This window comes from Serinus canaria, chromosome 1, assembly GCF_022539315.1.
Source record: "Serinus canaria isolate serCan28SL12 chromosome 1, serCan2020, whole genome shotgun sequence".
NCBI classification, from domain to species: Eukaryota; Metazoa; Chordata; class Aves; order Passeriformes; family Fringillidae; genus Serinus; species Serinus canaria.
Genome location: NC_066313.1, coordinates 26023932 through 26044636, shown reverse-complemented (window position 1 = coordinate 26044636; position 20705 = coordinate 26023932). Strand labels below are relative to the sequence as shown.

Sequence of the window (20705 nt, the reverse complement as noted above, 5' to 3'; positions counted from 1 at the left end):
TGGCATCCATTATTTTTAGATAGTACTCATTAACTTTCTCTTAGTGATATATCTGTTTGCACACCCCCAAAGTTGAAATTATGTGAATATTCAGGGGAAAAAGCACTGGATGTGAATGACTGAACCCATTTCTGTCTCAGAGCTACTGTCTTTGCTGTGCGTGGGCATTGGCACACGAGGAGGAAGGGCCTTGATGCTTGGGAGAGGATTACTGCTGTCACCATTGGGACAACTTATCCAAACTGTGACACTCCTACTTTAAGTTTACCAACATGAACCCCCCTAGAAGGAAGCTGTGAAGTTGATGAATTTACTGTGTACACTTCATGAGTGCTGCAGGTTCTGTAGTGTCTGTGTGACTTGTTGGGAAAATATCAATTTGATGTTTAATAACCATTGCCAGAATGGCCCAAGGATGTGCTGGGATTCTGAAGATCTCAAATATCTTATGGGCTGAAAGAGTTGAGCTTGTTCAGCCTTGAGAAGAGATATCTGAGAGGGGCCTCATCAATGTCTGTAAGTATCTGCAGGGAGGATGTCAAGAGGATGGAGCCAGGCATCCAGTCACACCATTCTTGGTGGTGCCAAGCACTGGGATGAGAGGCAATGGACAGAAACTGATGCACAGGAAGTTCCACTTGAACACAAGAAAGACTTCTTTACTGTTCGGGTGCACTGGAGCAGATTGCCCAAAGGTGTTTTAGAGTCTCTCTCACTGGAGGTATTCCAGAGCTGTCTGGACACAGTCCCTTGCCGTGTGCTCTGGGATGAGCCTGCTTCAGCAGGGAGGTTGCAGAAGCTGACCTGCTCTGGTCCCTGCCAACCTGACCTGTTCTGTGATTTTGTAAATTCGGACGTGTTGCTGATTTGTATGTGGGTTGTTCTGGCTCCCCTGAAGACGAAATGTGCTTTTTTGGGTGACTTATATCTAATGGGCCTAACTTCTACAGAGATATTGTAAAAATAAATTTTAGAGTTCCAAACTATCTGTGTAGCATAACAACAAAACTGAAGTGATGAGCTTTGCTGCTGTTTTAATCCACTTTGCTTACCAGCATCACACACTAGCAGGAGTAGAAACTCCACTTCTTTTCTTCTTCAAGCCAACCAAGTTCTGACACGAAGGGCTTCACTCTCCTTTCTGCTTACCTTTGAGGAGGTGGATTAGCTTGAGTGTAAATGTTGTCTTTATGGCTTATGAGGATATTTCAGTAGCTGAGGAGTAGTTTGTCAAGGGAGACCTCTGGGTGGCCTGAGAAGACTTAATGGATGCTGCCAGGTTCTGGGGAGAATGCTTTGCCTCTCTTCAGTTAAAAAAAAGAAAAAAAAGAAAGAAAGAAAAAAAAGGCTTAATGTAGTTGCAGATGAGAATTTAATAGATAGAGAATATTGAATATTCCCTGATTCATTAAATGTTTTGCTACAGCTTCATAGAAAACAGCAAAATGTGCATCATAAAGGCCATTTTGGTGTATTGTTTTTAATCTGATTTGAGCCTTTGTTGTCTGCCTTGCAGTTTTCTGTTCTTATACTTCTTTCCCTGGAAAAAGAGTTTTGCTCTTTGGTTAAGCAAAGAAAATCTAAAAACATGTTTTACTTTTTATTTCTCTTTTGCTTTTGAGCAGGAAGCTTAACTTAGAGCAGGATGCTTTGCCTCAGTTTCCTCACTATAAATGAGGCATAGGAGACTTCATTACACATATATTGAGAGGCTAAACTAGTATTCACCAACCATTTTGGTAAATTCAAGATGTCCTTGCTTGTCACTGAGTTACAGTACTTCTTCCTGAAGTGCTCTTTTGGTGATGCTTGTGGTGGAAGTGAACAGTGGAAAGTGCCAAAGGGCAGGCAGTTCAGTATAGGCTAATAAGGAATGTATTTAGTGAAAGCATCCGAGTTGTGTACTTCGGAGAAATCTGTATGCTGGTGATTTCTACCTTGATACTCTTTGTTGTGCTGCAAAATACTTGAAAATGCCTCTTAGTCTTTGTCTTCTCCTCGCAGTGTGAACTTAAGGGCCTCTCCAAGGATCTAATACCTAAAGAAAGCTAATTCTACTACAAGGATGCAAAACAATAATTACTAAATTTCCCGAAGAGTAAACAGTTTGGGTCGGCATTTGGGGTTTTTTTAGGGAGCTGGTCCCTCCATTCTTGGCCCTCTCGCTGCTGGTGAGTATCTCGAGGATGGCACACCCCTGCCTGCTCGCCGCTCTCCACCTCGAAACTTCGCGGCCAGTGGAGAGAACTAGGAAGGTGCCGCAGGAGTGAAGCGGCGGTGGGGGAGCGTTGTTCGAGCTCCCTGTGCGGGAAGGAGCTTCTCCAGTGCGGGGGGCTCCGTGTGCGGAAAGGAGCTTCCCCTGCGCGGGGGGGAGCCGCGGGTTCCGTGCGGGCGAGGCCGCAGTGCGCGGCCGCGGGCGCCAGGGGGCAGCGGCGGGCCGGGGGGGCGCCCTGGCCCGGGCCTCGCGGGCATCCAACCCCGCTCCCCGGCCCGGCCCGGCCCGGTGTCCTGCTCTCCCCATCCCGGCCCGCTGTCCTGCTCTCCCCATCCCGGCCCGCTGTCCTGCGCTCCCCATCCCGGCCCGGTGTCCTGCTCTCCCCATCCCGGCCCGCTGTCCTGCGCTCCTCGGCCTCGCGCAGCTCCCTGGGGTTCCCCGACCCTGCACAGCGCCCTGCTTCTTCATGTCACGGGGCCGGGAACTGCTTTTGCCTGTGTCCCGCTGCCCTGACCGGGACGACTGAGCGGACTCCGAGCTCCGCGGTTTCAAGGAGACCTTCAAGCTAGTCCTTTCGGGAAGGGAACCCGGCTCAGCCCGTATTGCGGGGTGAGTGCGGGAGCATCGCCGCGACACTGCGCGGCTCTGCGCAGGGGCTGGGCTGTGTCCCCTCGTAAGACTGGGCAGCCACCATATCCTTCCAAAGATTAAAATGGAGCATGAGGCTCGTCAAAGGGCCTTTCTGAGCCCCTTAGCCTCTTCCCCCTCCCTCTGGAATGGTGCTTGCTTACTGCACGGAATGCAGCCTCAGCATTGAATGCTATCCTGACATTGCATCCCGGAGGGCTCTTTCCCTCAGAGATTTTAGAGCAGAAGCAGGGGTAGTCCCTGCCCCATTTTCGGGGTAGTGAAGCCCTGCAGGGAAAAGGAGGCTGACTCGGTCCGCGCGTTTGCCGACCATAATTCCCCAGCGCTTTCCCTCAGGCAAGCCGTAAACTGGGGATTATTTCAGTGGTCGAGTGGTTTAAAAGGATATGTGAGGGGACTGTGCAGGGACGATCAGATCTGCTCATCAGTGGTTATTTAACTAAGCGCTCCCCGCTTCCCTTAAGCAGAAAATACGAGACGAGCAGAGGGCTGGCCGGAGCCGTCACCTCCGTAACGTGGGGAAAGAGGGAGAAGTGTGCTATCAAAGCCCAGGAAAACTTTCATGATTTTGTTTTCGAGAGTCGGCAATAGGAACGACAGGACAAAATACACCTGATGCTGCTAACTGGAGAGAGGATAGAACAAGCGCACTGGCAGATAAAAACGTCTGCCCGCCGTCTTTTGTTGCAGTACGAATTCCCGATACATGACCTTTTCCTCTTTCTTTCCTTTTTCGTTGCCCGTTAGCTCTGTTGGGGCTACCTCCGAAATAAAAGCGGAGACGTGGGGTTTGGAAAGCCCCGTCTCACCCTGCCCGTGAAGGAGCCTAACCCTGAGCCTCTCTCAGACTTGCAGTGCGATGTTAAAGCTCGCGTTGGTACGGCATCGCCTCGCCTCCGCACGTCTCCAAACCCCGGCGAGGCAAGAGAGATGATCAACGAGAGGGGCGAGTCCGGAGCCCCTCGCATCTGCTGTCCCCCGTGGGCTCCAAGCTCGTGGGTGGGCAGAATTACACGCCTCTGTTCCCATCCACGGGCTTTCGGGGAGGGCTTAAAGCAAAGCAATGATTGTCTTCATCCTGTTACGGGCAAGGCAAGCGTGTTCTGCTGAGGCAGGGAATAAGTCTGTGAGTTCCCGAGCACCCCGTCATGTATTATTGCCCACAGTTTGAGCACTTTGGGATTAGCTAGAGGCAAAACTCCAGGTTCACGTGGAAATGTCCCGGAGACAACGTGCGTGGGGCAAGGGGGTAGGCAACAGTGGCGGGCTGCAGTGCTCGCTCTTTTCGAGCATCTCCGCGGGGAAAATTGCAGCAATTTCCACATAACGAAAAGTTAGGAGGGGAAAGATAATTGAAACAATTAGTGAGTTGGCCCGTTTTGAGAAATGAAGCCTTGCTCGTCCGGCACCGTTCCGTGAAGGGTGCAGCGTTGGCTGCCTTAGATAAATCCCGCTGCTCATTTTCATTCTTGTCTCGGCAAAGCCTGGCGAATCCCTCCCATCCCCTCGCGTTTTCGTCGTGTGCTGAAGCCCGGGGCAGTGCCGGGGGCGGGTTGCGCATCACTCCTGCGTCTCAGAGCCCCCATGGTGCTCACCCCGAGCGGGGAATCTCCGCTCCCACCTTCTCCCGAGGTCCGAGGGATCAGCCCCGCCGAGTATCTTTTCAACCTCTTTTATTCCAGGCGACTGAGGCTCATACATCACCGGTTTTTCTAGTGCCTCCTGAACTCTCACCTGGCGTTATTGTATCCCAAATAAATTTTCTAAACAAACATTTGCCTCCCAAATACGGATATAATCTTCATTGGCTTTCTTGTTAATGACTTCCATTGAATCGATGCGGCAAAGCTCTTTATCTTATAGTGCAAGGCAGAATGTGGCGTTGTACACATCTGGTTTAGTTTTTTTTCCCCCTGATTCTTGCGAGCCGGGCAGCTTTCAGCCGGGAAAGGCGTACTTACACATATATGACTCCTTGCACATTCTAATACACTGAAACGGTACGGGATGGTTTGGGGAGTATATTTGGGGAGAGAGATTAAACTAAGTCGAGGCAAATGCACTGTTAAAGCCCATTCCGAATAAGTAAGTCTATCCTTAAGACAGAGCTAAAAATGCCCTGGACATTTTTATTGCTGCTGCTGAAAATAGGCTGAACACGGAGCGATCAACTGCCATGGCAAACGGATCAGGAGTAAGAGTCAAGATCACGTGTGGGGGGAAAAAAAAATATATACATATATAAAGGGTGGGGGAATCTAGAATGAAGGTACGGGTAGAGCCCTTATACGGGGTGATGCGTGCAGAGCCGGGGGTGCTGTGAGCGTGGATCTGGTGTGCAGCGCATACCCTGCTTGGGTGAAGGCAGAGGGCAAGAGAGGGGGAAAATTGTTTGGCAGCCTGCCCGGAGCCACCCCCAGGTACGGCCTCCGCGGAGCCCTGGTGGAGCCGACGACTCCCCGCCTGGGGAGGCGTTCTTGGGAACCCCGCGGCCGACACAAATTGGCGCCGCCGGGTCCCTTCAACCTTCCCCTCTTTCCCGGCCCCTGGAAAGCAGCGGGGCTGCCTGGGTTCCCCGCGCCGCTCCCGAAACTTATCCCAACTTGGAGCCTGCACCCAGGGGCTCTCCTGCCTCTCATGCCGCGTGTGTCGCTCTGTGTGTGTGTGTGTGTGTGTGGGAGCGTCCTCTGTGTGTGTGGAAGCGCTGAGCTGCCATGTCCGTGCCTGCTTTCTGTTTGAAGGCATCTAGAAGGGTTGTCCCTGGTGTCCACAGGACCCGCTGGCAAGGCAGAGGGGGTGAGTATGAGCCCCTGGTTGTGACCCCTCTTTCTGCTGTGTCTGAGATGCCAGGCCGTCCAGTCTGGAGTGTGATCTTTATCTTCACGTGAGAAAAAACAGTTTAGTCCGCGTTCTTCTTATTCCTGTGAATTTGACAGGGAAGTGTAGGTGCAGTTTTCCTTCGATCAAAGCAATGCCTGCAAAAGCGATGTGTACTTCCATCCAAACTCTCGGAACTGTGCCACCCCTTTCCAGGCTGAATTCAAACTCCTTTTCTAACTAGCAAAATCTGTTCGTGTCCCTGCTTGACAGTCTGTCCAGCTATCTATCTGTCTGTCTTCCTTTAGGGTTGACCTTTCTGGGAGAGGCAGCCCAGGTCGGATTGCCAAGTATGTGTCCAGTTCTGTCCAGTTTAAATGGCGCGACTTTGCCCTCAACCCTCCCTCTCCCCCGAATTTGTTCTTTTTTGACTAATTAGACAAGGAAAGTCTCATCACCCTTCTGAGCACCTAGGGTCACCAAACAAAAATCCAATCACAGTACTCAAAATTCAGGGAGTTTCTCTGAAGAAAATGTACTTGTATACTCGAACACACCCATAAAAAGCTTTCGAGCTGCGCCAGCGTGTAAATGAGGTGTCAACTCCGATTATGCGAAAAGAGATAACATTGATCTCCTAAGCATATTTGAAATAGGTTATCAGTTTATTGTTGGTTAGTTTGTTGTTTAGGATCTTTTTCTCCTGAAATAAACATGAACTGATTTCTGAAATCGTTTTCCCCCATGGGGTTTCTCCCTATCCTGTCATGTATCTGCCGTTGTAAACGGGAGATGAGCAATTTCTAAATCTGGGATCAGGGTTAGAGGACCAGAAGAGTTAATACCGCCAACCTAGCTCTGTTTCTAGACACACATGTTTTGGAATATGGCGATACGCTGACGAAAAGGTGCTCTCCGAAAGGACGAGCCTCTCGGCGTTTAGCCGGGAAACCGTGTAGGAGGGAAACTGCAGCTGCGGAGATCGGGATCCCGATCCCGAAAAGTTTGTTCTGTAGCTCTTTACAATGATTATTTCTAGGAAGACTGAAGAGGTCAAGCCCTAATTTCAGCTCCGCACGGGTTTACGGCCGCAAACCATAAGGGACGGCGCTGTAAAGCTCCCAAGAGCTGGTGACACACCGGATTTTCACGTTTTGTGTGGTGCCGCCGAGGTGTCTTCTCTCCAGCGAGGTTCTGGGACTTGTGCGCCGTGACGGGCTCTCGGGGAGAGGGAAATACTTGCTAAATTTGTTTTCCAATGCCGACTTTAAAACGAAAAGGCGGCCTTTGAAGCGTCTCTTTTAAGCCGCGCCGTGCAGATCTGGAAACCAATTCGCCGGGGATCAGTCGTGAAACCTAAAGAGGGAATGGGGAGCCTGCAAATCTTTGCAGCCGCAAAGAGAATTAATCGCATAACACCGGCTAGACGGCGTCCGCCCGAGCCGCGAGTTTAAAAATCAAAAGAGGGAGTAAAAACCCGATGCGAAAACCAGAGAAGATGCAGCTACAATAAAAACGGGTCAGTAAAGCCTACACTGCACAGGCCGACCCGCATGCCTGGTGTCAGGGCGGAGGGGGAAGGTGTGACCCCAAGGTGTCACATCTGTCGGCGGGGCCTTGGCCGGGGTCCCCCGGGCAGGGGAGGCCGCGGCCGCGAAGCGGAACTGAGACTCGCTCAGCTCCACTGCGGGTGCAGCAGACGCTGCTAGGGGGAAGGATCGCCTGCAGACCTGCAGCTACAGGCCGAGAGCCCCTGCCCCGACCGTGCTCTGCTTTTTGGCTTCTGCCGACCCAGCTCGGCCTTTTTTGCTGGTGGACTGGGGATGCCTGGCTTATCTTGCTTTTCCGAGCAGACGACAAAGAGCTGAGATTTCTCTTCTGCGGCTCTCTGGGTGATTCCTTCTCCCGCTTAGCTCTCTTATGCTTGTCCATTAACTTAAAAAACTTGGCGCAGGTTTCTGTTCCTGGGGCTCCAGATACATCTCCTGACACGCAAGAGTCGCAGTCGGCTTTTTCCCTTTCGCAGGAAACCGCCCTTCCAAAGGGGGTTTCTTCTCCGCTCCAAGTTCAAAGGCACAGTCCTGAAGTAGTTAAGGGGGCAAAAGGGACAAACGTGGGGGAGGCACCGGGTCAAGAGCGCGGGGTCGAAGCCATTAGAGCCTCGGCCTCTGCGGCCTTGCCCTTTATGGCCTCAGCATTTCGCTGCCGGCACCGTCCCCACGCATAGGACCGAGGGGCTTGAGGGATACGGAGTGGGGAAGGGAAATACCCTGGTGCTTCTCTTTGCAAACACTAAAGAGCTGGCACTGAGGGCCACCGAGCCCAAAAGAGTGACCCCAGCAGAGAGCGGGGCTTGAGGAGAGCGTGGTTTTTCCACTCTCTCTCCTGCCTTCTTGGGATGCACTGGGGTACCGGGGCAGGCATATCCTACTAATACACGGAATAATAATTTCTCTGCCGCTCCCGGTACCTGCTTCTCTCCGTCCACTACGTCCCCTGTCAGCCCGAGGGTGTCTGCTGGGGAAATCTTCCCTCGCCGCTGCCCTCTGCTCCTTCCCTGCGAGTTATTGGGTTACACTCGGCTGCTGTGTTATACGGGGCATGTGCTGCGTTGTTAGAAACCTCTATAAAAGAATAAAGACTTAGTGGCAGTCCGCGCCTGAAACTCGTTTACCTGCACGTTATAACACAGTCCGCAGAGGCCGTTTAGAAGCGACGGAATTTGGGCTTGTAGAAAGACGAGTCTCCCACTATTTCTATTTGATCGAAAGAATAAAGCCGTGTAAGGTGTTTCCTGTCTACTTGAGATTTTGTGCGGCACTTTAGGCAGGTTATTTCTTTGGAAAACAGCCATGGAGCCCATTGTCTTTATCTGATGCTTGAAAGACTGGGGAGGAGAGGAAGAAGAAAAATCATTGTTAAAAAAACACTTTGAAGTTGTGCAACTGTTGCTGCTCCAATTTTTTTCTCCAGTTTCCAGATGCACCAGAAATCGTTACTTTGATCTCACAAAGCAGCAATTTATATTTTTTAATTTTTTAAAAAAATTGGTTGGGTAACTCAAAGCGTAATGGCAAACATGCCGGGGATGAGGTCATCGGGCCGCGCGGGGAGGCCCGGGAGGCGGGAGCGAGCGGGCGAGCGCCGAGAGCGCAGGAATGAGGCGGCGGGGAAGGACGGGGCTTTCTCTCCGGACGGGCCTGGTTGCCGGAACATCTGCTCAGAGCTAATCTTACATCCCCGCTCGTTCACAAGGGAGAAGTGTGCCAGTGCACAAGGGGCTGACTGAGCGTGCGGTGGGAACCTCCCTTTTATGCGCTTGCCAGGGGCTGGCGGAGGGGCGCGATGCCACGGAGAGAGGCGCGCACACGTCGAGTTGCAAGGAGCCCAGGAGCTATTAAAAACTGCGGCTGGAGCCGTGGCGAGGGCCAGGACACGGCTTGGCAAATGGTCCCGACCCAATTTCGTCAGAGCAGGAGGGAGATCATAGAACCATTTAATATACTGAGTTGGAAGGGACCCGCAAGGATCATCGAAGTCCAATTCCTGGCCCTGCACACGGCAGCCCCATGAATCACACCATGTGCCTGAGAACGTTGTCCAAACACATCTTGAACTCTGTCAGGCTTGGTGCTGGGACCATTTCTCTGGGTAGACCGTTACAGTCAGTGCCCAACCACCCTATGGGTGAAGAGCTTTTTCCTGATACCCAACCTAAACATACCCTGACACAGCTTCAGGCAGTTCCCTCTTGTCACTGGTCACCACAGAGGAGATATCAGTGTCTGCCTCTCCAGCGTATGAGGGCTCTCTGCTTTCACTGGTGCGTGGCCAACGCTCTTGGGGCGTTCCTCCAAAATTAGTTGCCCCATATAAAACCAGAAGCCTCGCGTCTGTTGCGAAGCTCCCAGCTCAGGGATACGATGCATAGGCTGGAGTTACCAAAGCCAACCCGACCCGTTGCCTGAGCCCACCGGGGTGGCTCTCTCCCGTCTGCTCTCTCCTTGCCCGTTGAAGCCTGGACTGGCATCCCTGTCCCCAGGGTGACGGCCGCCGCCGGGCCCGCGGTGATGGCAGGGAGAGCGCTAAGATCGGCCGGACGGAAGCAGCGGGCTGACAGCTGCCTCCCTCGGGCCTCCCCCTCCCTGACCGAGCCACAGCCACCTGCCTAATGGCTTGGCTCTCGGGAGACACCCACCCGTGCGGAGGTCAGGAGTTTATTTTGCTAAGGAAAATCAAATGGGAGGAAGGATAAGGGGAGTGTGTTTCTGCGGTGGACCCAAGAGACACCGACCCCATCACTCTTCCCCTGAAAACGCAGGCCCATGTTGAATCAGCGGCGTTGACTGCTGGTGATTGTCTTGCTGGGCAATAGCTGCCGCCGCTGCCTGGCTTTTCCATTCCGACCCAGATCAGGCTGCTGACCCTACAGACCACGCAGAGTGTGAAGTGGCTCTCTCGGAAGCCCGTCGTACCCAGTGGGGATGCTCGCAAAGCTCCTCGGGTGCCCGCACTGGAGAGAGCTCGACCCGGGCTCTGCTTCTGCCGTGCCCGGCGGGTCCCCGGTGGGATTGCGCGGGGGCTGCGCCCGCCTCCCCCAGCGCGTTTGGAACGGCTCCACAGCAGCCGTATCCCAGCGGGATTTCGTTGAAAGGCCGCCTGGACCCGGGCGAGCCCCTGGCAGCAGAAGGCTGGCTCTGATCCCGCTGCTGCCAAGGGGCGAGACGGCTCCAGCCGCCGGTGGCTGGCGAGAGGGTCCAGGCAGCGGGTGAGACACGTCCCGCAGGGTGGCTCCCCGCACGGGCCGGCGTGTCACCGCCCCGCTGCCCCGGGAGTGGAGGCTCCGGTGCTGCCGCAGTCACCGCTCCCCTGCGTGGTGAGGGCTGCTCGCTGCCTCCCCCGCTGCGGGGGGAGCTGCACACGCCAGCGGGAGGCGAGGTGTCCGTGGGGGACAGGAGACCTGCCAGCTGGCGGCCAGGCACACTGCAGCCTGAGGGCAGGGAAATCTGTGGTCTCCAGGGTAGTGGGGCAGCCCCGCACTGCTTGAAGTGGCCCTCCCGTGGGAAATGGGGCCGAAGTGACTCGAGGGTGAGGTGGTGGGATCTGTCGCCACTGATCTGTTGTTCAAACCCCTTATTTTTAAAAGGGAAGAAATGCGGGGGGAGGAGGAAGAAGAGACAGAAATGAGATGCTGACACTGAGGAGTCGCAGGGAGACATCAACAATCGGTGCCTATAGACCACATCAAAGCACTGCAGAGCAACAATAAAATGCCTTGAAATACTTCCTAATGCAATGTTTGCATTGGGCAAGTCCACAGATGACGCCGAATTTGCCATCACAAGAGAAAAAAAGCAGCAGATGAGGTTTAACCAACATTTCTCTGAAACCCGACTATAGAGGGAAAAGAGAGGAAGGGAGAGGGAGAGATTTTTATAATCCTGAAAGGCAAGAGGAGAAACCACATCAACGCAAAGTGAGTAAAATGCGGCAGGGCAGGATTACTAAGGCACAGGGGGATCTTAACAAATAGACCAATATACCACAAAACATCTGTAAAGAAAAAAGCTTCCAGTCAGGATTGCTACGGAGGCACTTTTGACTCAGAGGCTGCTGCTCGGCCCTGCTATTTTAGAAGAGGCCATACTTGTTCCCCCTGACGCTCGCATTCCCCTGGCGATATGGGGGCACACACAACCTGAGTTTTGTCCCTATAGCTGGAGAACTTTTCTGGGCAGGATGCCTTTCGCACGGATGGTGAAGAAGGAAAACTGGGGCGAATGTGTGTGCTGGCAAGGGGAAAGCCTCTGGGTTCCGGTCAGTCTCTGCCAAACAAGCAGTCACACTCAGATGAGCGCTTAATTGCTATTGTGTTTTTGTTTTCCAAAGGCAGAACTCCTATTCCCCGAGCGCGGCTGCAGTGTGGCACAGGCTGGCTTTGTCTGGTTGCTGTGCGGCCGCTCTCGTCATGCTGGCCCCGCCTGACTGCAGCCCAAAGCCAGGAGTACCTATTTAGCCTCCTGCCACCCACGCACGAGAGAATGGCTGGATGCGGGCGGCTGAACACCCCTCTGCCCTGCAGCCAGTCTCTCCCTCGCTGACTGCTCATTCCCGAGGAGAGGAAGCCCCGACCAGTGCTGAACTGTCAGATCCCGCTCTCAGTTTGCTTCGTTGCCTTCCCCCTTGGGCTGTCCCCTCTGAATTTGGCTCTCCGACCTCACCCGCTGGCCGGCCGTGCCTGGCGAGACCCGGCACTGTCTTTCCCTAAGCCGGAGCCCGTCGCTGCTGTGTTTCCCGTGCTGTTTTCGCACAGAACCTCCCGGTTGCTGCGCCCACGCCGGGCAGCCTCGGGAAGTGCTGCCGGGGCTGCCTGCCCTAGCTCCGGCAGGCCGGGGCGCTCCGCCCTTCCCTGCTGCGGAGATGCCCCCGCGGTTCGAGCCCTGCGGACAACAGCTGACTACTGCCCACCGCCCACCGCCCGCCTCAAAATATTGTTCTGCGGGAGCCCGAAAGGCGGCATTGCCCTCGGGCTCCTCCTCCGCCGCTCCTTGACCCGGGGCGACTCTCGGCCCGCAGCGGCAGGGGCCGAGCACAGCGCAGGGAGAGAGGCCCTACGGTGGGGGAAGCACCGCACACGCTGCCGCGCTCGCTGCTGCCTGGTCCTGTCTCCCCAGGGGATAGAGAGAGAAGATAATTTCACTTGTAGAATCATGATAGAACGTGATCCCGACAGGAATGCGGCCAGCACCGAGACGCGAGCGGGGGAATATCTGTAGGTTTCTGCGGCTTTGCGGGGAATTAGCGGGATGAGCTGTGAGGAGCCGAGAAAGCAGCGCTGAGGGAGGAATAAAGGTTCAGCTGGATCAGGGGGTATCCCATGGTGTAATCGCTCGTCGCCCTCCGTTCGATTCCAAGGTTTCTATCTTCCAGGCAGGAGAAATCCCTGCGAGATGTGCAGCTCACGCGGCAAGAAAAGGGACCACAGATATCAAGAGAAGTTCCTTATGCCAGCCCAAAATTTCGTCCTGAGAGAGCCCAGTCCCCCCCAGCTTTCTGGTTACTAGAAACTAATAAAAACAGTATTAGAAGCTAATAAAATCTTGTTTAATAGTAAATCTGGGTGAATTTCGGGCGCGGAACAAGAGCGGGAGAGGTTTGAGATGCAAAAAGAGACGCGTCTGGGTCCGGTGGTACATGACCACTTTCGAGGGCTTGGAGCCGCGTGTCTGGCATGCCTGCCTTTCACAGCACTTGTGTTCACGTGGGTCAAAATAAGCCGTGTTTGAAGTTCCCGGGTTGTGCCACGAACGTATCTGGTAAGGAGGCCGGGGACCACTCTCCTGCTTCTGTACTGGTGCCTAGCTGTTTTCCATAGTGGGAGGATTACATCCGGCGGCTACAGATCTTTTGAATAGTCCCATTAAAGTCTGCTTCGTTTTAGGTTCGGCCCTAAACGGGATTGTTTACAGTATAACACATCATGTATGAGGAAGGGGAGTGCAGAGACGTCTCTTGGTTCAAAGAGCCGTGCCTTGAAGAGGGAAAAAAAAAATCCCCTTATATTTATTTTTTTGACCGAACACACATTGAAATGCTGTGCGCATTCCTGCTTTCCTCCCTGAAAAGCGAGCTATGGATCCCGTCTCGGTAACAAGGGGCCGGTTGTCCGCCTGCAGTGCCCCGTATGAGAACTATTGCACAAGCGCAAGACCCACAGCCTTTTCTGGGGAACGCCATTTTTTCGGCGTGTATGAGGCTTGGGGACAAGAGAGGGACAAGGGGCAGCGTGGCTGGGTCCTGCCCGGACCCGGGGCAGGTTAAAGCACACTTGGCTTCTCCCTCTCTTCCTCCCCGGGGCAGCACAGGCTGGGACGGCTGCAAGGTACCATAGGCCCCATGTCTCCAGATGTCTCCACTGATCGCACTCGGTCCTGTGGATTTGGGAGCCGAGGGTTGCATTTGGGCTGGAAAAATAATCCAACAAAAAAACAAATCCCCAAACGTCAACTCCCTCGAACGATCCCAAATTATAATAGCAGCAATTATCTGCGAAGAAGCAGCTCTGCAACGAGCCTCTGCGTAAAAGCTGCTTGCTACCAGCTTTACACTGATTTCTTTTACTTTTCCGATGGAAAAGTAGTCAGCCTCCCTGCAGAGAACAGTCACCTTTCAGACCAAAATCTCCCTGCCGAGACTCGCGCGTGGGCTGACCCACGCCTGATCCTGGCCTGGCTTTCCCGGTGCTCTTTGTAGGGTGATAAGGTAGGCATACACATCCCGATCTGGGGTCATAGGAGTGCCGAGCCACGGCAGAGCTGAGCCCCTCGGCCTCCGGGAGATGATGCTTGGCCGGCGACCTTCTCAAGACCAGCTCTTGTGCCCTGACTCTGACGGTAGATCTGGTTAAAGTTCTTGTCCTGGAGTTTGTCTAGATACAGCCTCGCTGCCGGCTTTTCTCCGCTCCTCCCGAGGTCTCCTAACTCTCTAGAACTCGGAAATTCCTTCAGGGTGGTTTATGTATTGGGAAAAAAAAACAAAAACAAAAACCAAATCAACCAAAAAAACAAACAAACAACCCAACCCAGACCTATGAACCGCTTGGAAATCCCTCTCGGTCCCGTCTCGCCGGCTAACAGCACTCCAGAGTCCACCTGCAAACAGGGGCAAGGGCAGGAAGAAGGAGGCCCCGAGGAAACCTCAGCGACCCAGCGCGGATGAGGCCGGGGGGGCGCAGGGGGGCAGCGGAGCCCAGGAGCCCATCTGCACCTTCTCCTCGGCACCAGCACCCTGTGTGAGCGACTTCGGCTGGCTTTGCCGCCTCTCCTCGGGTGTGTGAGTGTGTGTGTGCAAATAAGGCTGTCAGGAAGGTAATGTGGCGGGTGGTATGGCTGATTGGACACCTCTGTTTCGCATGGAGCCAAGCGCTGCGCAGGTTTTTTTTTTGGGGGGAAGGGGGTGGGGGTGGTGGTCAGCCTTGCTTTCCGGTGGTCTTGCCAGCCTCTGCCCTCTGTGGAGCTGCCTCCTGCCTCTCGCCATCCGAGAGCTGCAGCCACAAGGATTCACCTGTCAGCAGAGATCTCAGCACAAGGCAGGGAGAAAATCGGCAGAAGAGGGAGGAAAAATAAATACCTTATAAAAAAGCGGGCGGCAGGAACGGCCGGGATTGGGTCCGGGGCGCCCGTGGGTGTGAAGCCGGGAGTGCCGAGCGGGCGCGCCCCCAGGCTGTGCCCGGCGGCTGCAGCGCACAGGGAGCGTGGAACAGAGCAGCTCGCCCGTGTGTGTCTGCGGGTTTCACGCAAGCAGCGAGAGCTGAAAGCGGCAGAAACTCCGCGAGCCTGCTGAGAAGCAGGGAAAGCGGGTCTGTAGTCTGCAAATGAAGAGAGAAATCATCTAGTGCCCCGCTTATCGTTCCGGGTTATTCTGAAGTTTGGCGTGGTAAATACGAAATGCATGGCTTTTAATCCTGCCTGTGTTGTCCCAAGTCAGTAGCTGAGAAAGCAGAAGGGTCTCTAGCCGGGACTTTGGTCTTTGTTTGCGAGGGGAACCTGCTTTGTGTGAATTATTCATCATAATTGCCTATTTCCAAGCAGCTCCGCGGGGAGGCTCCGAAATGCAGTCAGGTCTCACTGGTGCCTGGAGAAAAGTGACGCCCGGAGCCAGTGGAAGTTCAGGGACAATTTTAAGTTCCCGATTCTCCTCCCCACCGGGAACACTGAATAAGGGGAGAGACCCGGGGACAAGGGGCATTTTGTTGCCTTAAGCCCAGCAAACGTGCCGATGCGTCTCTGCTCTGCCTGGTCTCCTTCTGCCGCCCCGAAAACAGGAGAGACAAAAATAATATACGGGCCGAAATAAACAGGGGAGAAGTCCTGGTAAAATGGAGGGAAAGTAGTGGCTGTTTTTTATAGTTCAAGTGTATAATCGGATTTTTTTTTCTGTCCTGATAGAAAGCAGATAAATTTAGGAAGGGAGAGCTAAGAGAATAATTACAGGGTGAAGGTAGTTAAATTTTATTTCGAGTCCCAAAGGCAAAACCTGACATTTTATTGCAAACATCTGGAAGGCTTAAGAGACTGGCATGGTGTTTGTTTAAACACTAATAGAGATTTTTATTCTGTAAAACACAAACAAAGCCCATTTAAAAACACTTGAGACTGTAAATATTTTGCGGTGGTTCAATTCTCAAAGCCTGAGAAAACCGGGGGAAGGGGAGGGGGAACGAATCAACAGCATAATAGGGGTATAATTATGAATTAGTTAATATACGCAACAATACCGTTTGTGCAGACCATAAAAATAAATTGCAGGCGTATTTTTTTTTCCCCAGTCACAGTAACTGACCCCGCGCCGCACGGGAACATCACCTCGCTCGTGTTTCCAAGCGGTGACTTGTGCTTGCTTTAAACTTGCCTCTTTCTAGAGAGCCATTCTCGAAATCCTCGATCCGTTCGAAGATAATCGGCGCTGTGTTAAAGCCCAGCAAATCGCTCGCTCACGTTATCAGACAGCCTGGTTTTAACGTTGTTTTCGATTACTAACTTTTTCAAAAAGAGAAATAACAATAAATCCACGGGCTAGATCTGGGGAAACCTTCGGAAAGGTTTTTCTTGCTGTGGAGAAGGGTTTGAAAGTGGCCCAGCCCCTGCAAACAGCACATCTGGACAGCACTCCCACCCAGCAGCCGGCTCCCCTTATTTCTCTTTTTTTCCCCAAATATTTCCATATATAAACAAATATTTTTCAGGCTCGCTCTGCGACAACTGGAAAGCAGAAGTGAATGATTTCTTTATAAACCCCGAGGCCTGGCCCTGCGACCCTTGCTCCTGCCACTTTATTCCAGGGAGCAGTTTCCTGGATTTAATGGGAGCTACCCCTGCGAGTAAGAGTTGGAATAAAGACCAGGCAAAGGGACGCATTCATCTCTGGCAGCCGGGGGTCGGAGTCGGATCTGAATCCAGATTAAGGCCAGGCCTCGGGTAGACTCGAGGTTTACGCCGCTCGCCGCGGGGAGAGGGGACCCTGGCCCCGGTGCCGCTGCGGCGGAGAGGAGCCCCGGGGCCCGGGCGCGGGGGGCGCGGACGCGTTTTGCTCAGTCAGATCTCGGTGCAAAGGCTCAACCGAATTCCCATCCTCCGGCTCGGGGAGAGGGTGAGCTTTCTTAGCGCAGCGGGTAGCGAAACCTGCGAGGGGGCAGCTCTCTGTCCCTCCCCTTTCCCCCGGCATATCGAGTGGGGCCGCAAGGTCGCTGCAGGGGCCGCCCTCTCTCTCCTCTCGCACGGCGGAGCAGCGGTGCTTTTGTGCTTGCCGCTTTCGCACCGCCCGGCGCGGACGGGCACAGGGAGGGCGAGCAGTCCCAAACCTCCCGGGCACCAGGATAGGGCCAGGGAGGAGGAGAGGAGCAGTCGTCGGGGCCGTGAATCCCCGCGGTTCCGGGAGCGATGTCCGGGACCGCGGGGAGCTGCTCTCCCGCCCCTGGCAAAAGGGTCTGCTCCCTGGGGTTTGACAATTAGGGGCCGTATTGGCTTGGAAAGCGCGCCGTGTCTCTTGTCGGTGCTGCAGAGGCTGCGCTCGGCTGCCAGAGCCGGGCGCGGAGTGCTCCGACACCTCAGCTCGCAGACCTCGGGTGGCACAGGAGAGAGCCCCAAGGTAAGAGACCCAAAAGGGGTCGGGGCTGCTTTAAACCGTCCACCCGTAAAACCACACTTACTGCTCTGGAAAACGTATTTCTGAGTTCTTACATCAGTTCCCAAAATTCGCTTAAATCTCCCTGCCTTTCCAGCATCATTTCTTTTCACTAAACCGCTATAAATAATCCATTGTTTTCTTGAGCTCTTTTGCTAAAATCTCCTTCCAGCTTCTTTGAAAGTCTTCCTCGGTGCCTGCATCCCAGACAAGTGTTTCCGAGGCTTTAGGAAAGAGGGAAAAGAATTGTTTTGATGGGGTTTTGGGGGAGTTTTTTTTTTTTTTTTTTTGAGACATTCCTTCGCCTGGGAAAAGACACACAGTTGGGGGACCCGCTGGAAACACTTGTGCCCTCCTCCGAGTCCCCGCTCCCGCTGTCGGCTTCCTCCAAGCCCCTGCCTCGTTCTCTCCCTTCTTGTTGCTACTCCTGCCCGGCACGGCTCCCCGTGGGGCCGGGAAGCGGGCAGAGCCAGGGTGGGGAATACACGACATCCACTCCGTGTGGCAGCGCCGCTGTGCCCGTCGCTGAGCCCGCGGAGAGTGACCTGTCAAGGAGGTGTACTGGAGGGGAGGGGAAAGGAGCCGCGGGGAGGGGGATGAGGGCTGCAGGGCGGGTGATGGAGACGTACAAAACCTGCTCCTCGGCCTAGATAACAGGGTTTAGCCGGGATTTTCGAAGAAATGGCTTCTTTCCCCATTTTTCATTAGAAATCCGTTTCCGTGAGTGGGAACCCCGGCGGGCTGTTGTCAGTCGGCTCTTTAGGCCGGGGAGAGAGGGCTGAAGGGCTCCGCCGTACTGCGCCGCCGTGGGCACCATGGATTCACTCGGAGCAAAAGAAAGTGTCTTTTCCCCCTACGCTCCTATACGTGCCCCTTTCACTTGTTTCCAGCCCCATAGAAAAAAAATCGCCTCTGAAAAACCTGCCCTAAGCAACTCTTCACCTTCGGGGAGCAGCTGAGAAGCAACGGACAAAAACAATCCCTTCCTGAGAATTTATGGGTCTCCTTGCCCGCTTTTCCACCGCGGTTCGGCTCAGGCTAATCCCCTCTCGTACTTTATAATTATTTATATTTTATTCTGAACTTGTGTCGAATTAACCCCCCGCGGCTTTCCCCGCTGTATTTTCCGTGTACAGTGTTTCGCTTGACTTCACCTATTTTTCTGGGGTCCCACCAGCTAATGAAAGCACACGCTTCTGTCACCTTCTCAAAAGCCGCCCTTGCTGCTTTTCACTGCGAGCCCCCCCGTGCCACGCGTGACCGAGGGGCGTGGGAGCAGCTGCGGACCCGCCTCAGCCGGGCGGATGTCAGGGCAGAGTGAACAAGAGAGCAGAAATAAAATGCTGAATATTATCCAGGCAAGCAGCCGGGATTTGTACCTAGCGGCTTTGTTTTCGCTGTAGCTAGAGTGACAAAAAGAAGCGGGAAAGGGAAAAAATTATTTTTATCTAGATAAAAATCCCTTCCCAAAAAGAAGGCGCTCCCCACTCCCGGGTGTGTCTGGGTCTCCCTGCCAGCCCACGCCGCCCGCTAAGCCCCGCCGCTCCACGGACACGCATCGCTTTGAAGTGAAATTTCAACCCCCTCGAGACGTTGCTTCTGCTTCTGCCTAACACCGATTCCGCCGGCAAGGGCAAGTAATACATGGCATAAATGAAGTTTTAAAAACACGCCATCACCCGGCGCCGCTGGGTGGTAAAGCACCTCTCGGGTACTTTTCGTGGGGATTAGCCAGCAGCAGCGTTTGGGAAACCTGGGTGCGGCGCAGAGAAGTGCGGGAGCTGTTACCTCTCTCTGTTTAGAGTTACGGGTTTCCTACTGGCTCCCCGTTCTTCAAACAGTTAATTCTCCCGGCCGGTGTTCCTGGACTCAGATGGCCAAAATTCCTCTCCCTCAAGCCTGAGTCTCCCTCCCCTCCCTATTGGGTCTCAGCTTTTGGGTCTCTCCCGAGCTCTCCCTCCTATTGGCCGGGGACATTTTTTTTCCCCCTTTTTTTTTTTTTTTTTTTTTTTTTCCCTGACAGGCGCACGCAGCCTGCCTAACTCTTGGAGGAAAAAAAAAAATCCCAGAAGTTTGGATCAATCAGAGAGAGACAGAAGGAAAGGGGAGAAGGAAAAAAAAAAAAAAAAAAAAAAAAAAAGAAAAGAAATCCAGCCTGCAGCCCCTCTGAGCAAGTGCTGGGACCTGGGCTGAGCACACCCTCCTGGCTCTGCCTGCGGAGTATCTGCAGCCTCATGTAGTGCCTTCAGGAGACTGAGGGCTGGTTCTTCTGGGGGTGCAGCTGGGGAGGGGTGGGGGGGGAGAAAGAGGCAAGAGGCTCTGCCTCTGGTCCCCGAGCTGTGCGCTCCCAGCCTCTGGTCGCTCCTCTGCCCAAGGGTCTGGGCTGGGCGATAAGATGAGTGAGAGGCGAAGATCGGCGGTGGCCCTCAGCTCCCGAGCGCACGCTTTCTCGGTAGAAGCCTTGATCGGGACAAATAAAAAGAGGAAACTGCGAGACTGGGAGGACAAGGGGCTGGATTTGTCCATGGAAAGCCTCAGCCCCAATGGCCAGCTGGGGGACAATGAAGACCCGACTCAGTGCCTGGACCTCAACCCTGGTTAGTGCGACTCCTTTCTCTTCGGGACCCCCCCTCCTGCCCCGCTCCCTCCCAGCTTCTCGCCCTGAGTCCTGTCGGGAGCTGCCCGCCGGGCAACGCGTCCCGGAAAACATCCGAGACTGGGAGTACAGAAAAAAAGAAGCGGGAATTTTGCGGAGATTTTTTTTCTTGCTGTTGTTGTTTTTGTGGGTTTTTTGTTGTTTGTTTGGTTGGGTTTTTTCCTTTCAGTTTACGGGAACTTTCTCTTTCTCGCTGTGTCTCTTTCCCCCCCACATAGCTCCATGATCTCCCGCGAGGGACGGCGTGTCCCCTCTGCTTCCTTTTTAACCCTCTCTCCTTCCACTCCCTCCGTGCCTGCCGATCGCGGTAGTCCTTCCCGGGTGTCTCGGGACGTGCGTTTCTTTTTGCCCCAGTTTCCCGAGCCCCGAACTGGAGTTGCCGCGTGGATCGGGGGCAAAGGGGTGGGGTACGAGATGCACCCCTCTCCTCTTTCCGAGTCACCGGCCACCCCCCGCGTACTCCCCGCGGAAACAGTGACGCCCTAAAAAGAGGTTTTGGTGTAGGAGGAGGATGTGGGCATCCAGGATCAGTGCTGCTCCGGGGCGAGGGTCGCCGGCTCTTCGGAGCGATGGAGACCCGCTGTGTGCTCCCGCAGCTCGGGATCTTTCTCCCGGGACCGGACCCGCTGGGTTCCGGCCGGCGCGGCCTCGCTCCGCTCCCGGGACGGAGCGAACAAACCGCGGCGG

At 54.2% G+C, this 20705-nt stretch overlaps 1 protein-coding gene across 3 annotated transcripts in view; it reads left to right on the top strand.

The window, feature by feature from the left end:
* The first annotated feature begins 14844 nt into the window (after positions 1-14844).
* The window catches only part of TBX15 (T-box transcription factor 15), a 94964-nt gene continuing 89103 nt past the window's right edge, over positions 14845-20705 (top strand). The window contains exon 1 of one of the 3 annotated variants that reach the window (XM_050976018.1): positions 14845-15115. Coding sequence is in view for 1 of the 3 variants with exons in the window: in XM_009102606.4 (XP_009100854.1) it covers positions 19758-19959 (202 nt within the window). In the remaining 2 variants the exon portion in view is untranslated. Of the gene's footprint in view, positions 15116-17205; positions 17327-19423; positions 19960-20705 lie in introns of those variants that run through there. The other 2 variants (XM_050976020.1, XM_009102606.4) reach the window with 2 other exon arrangements.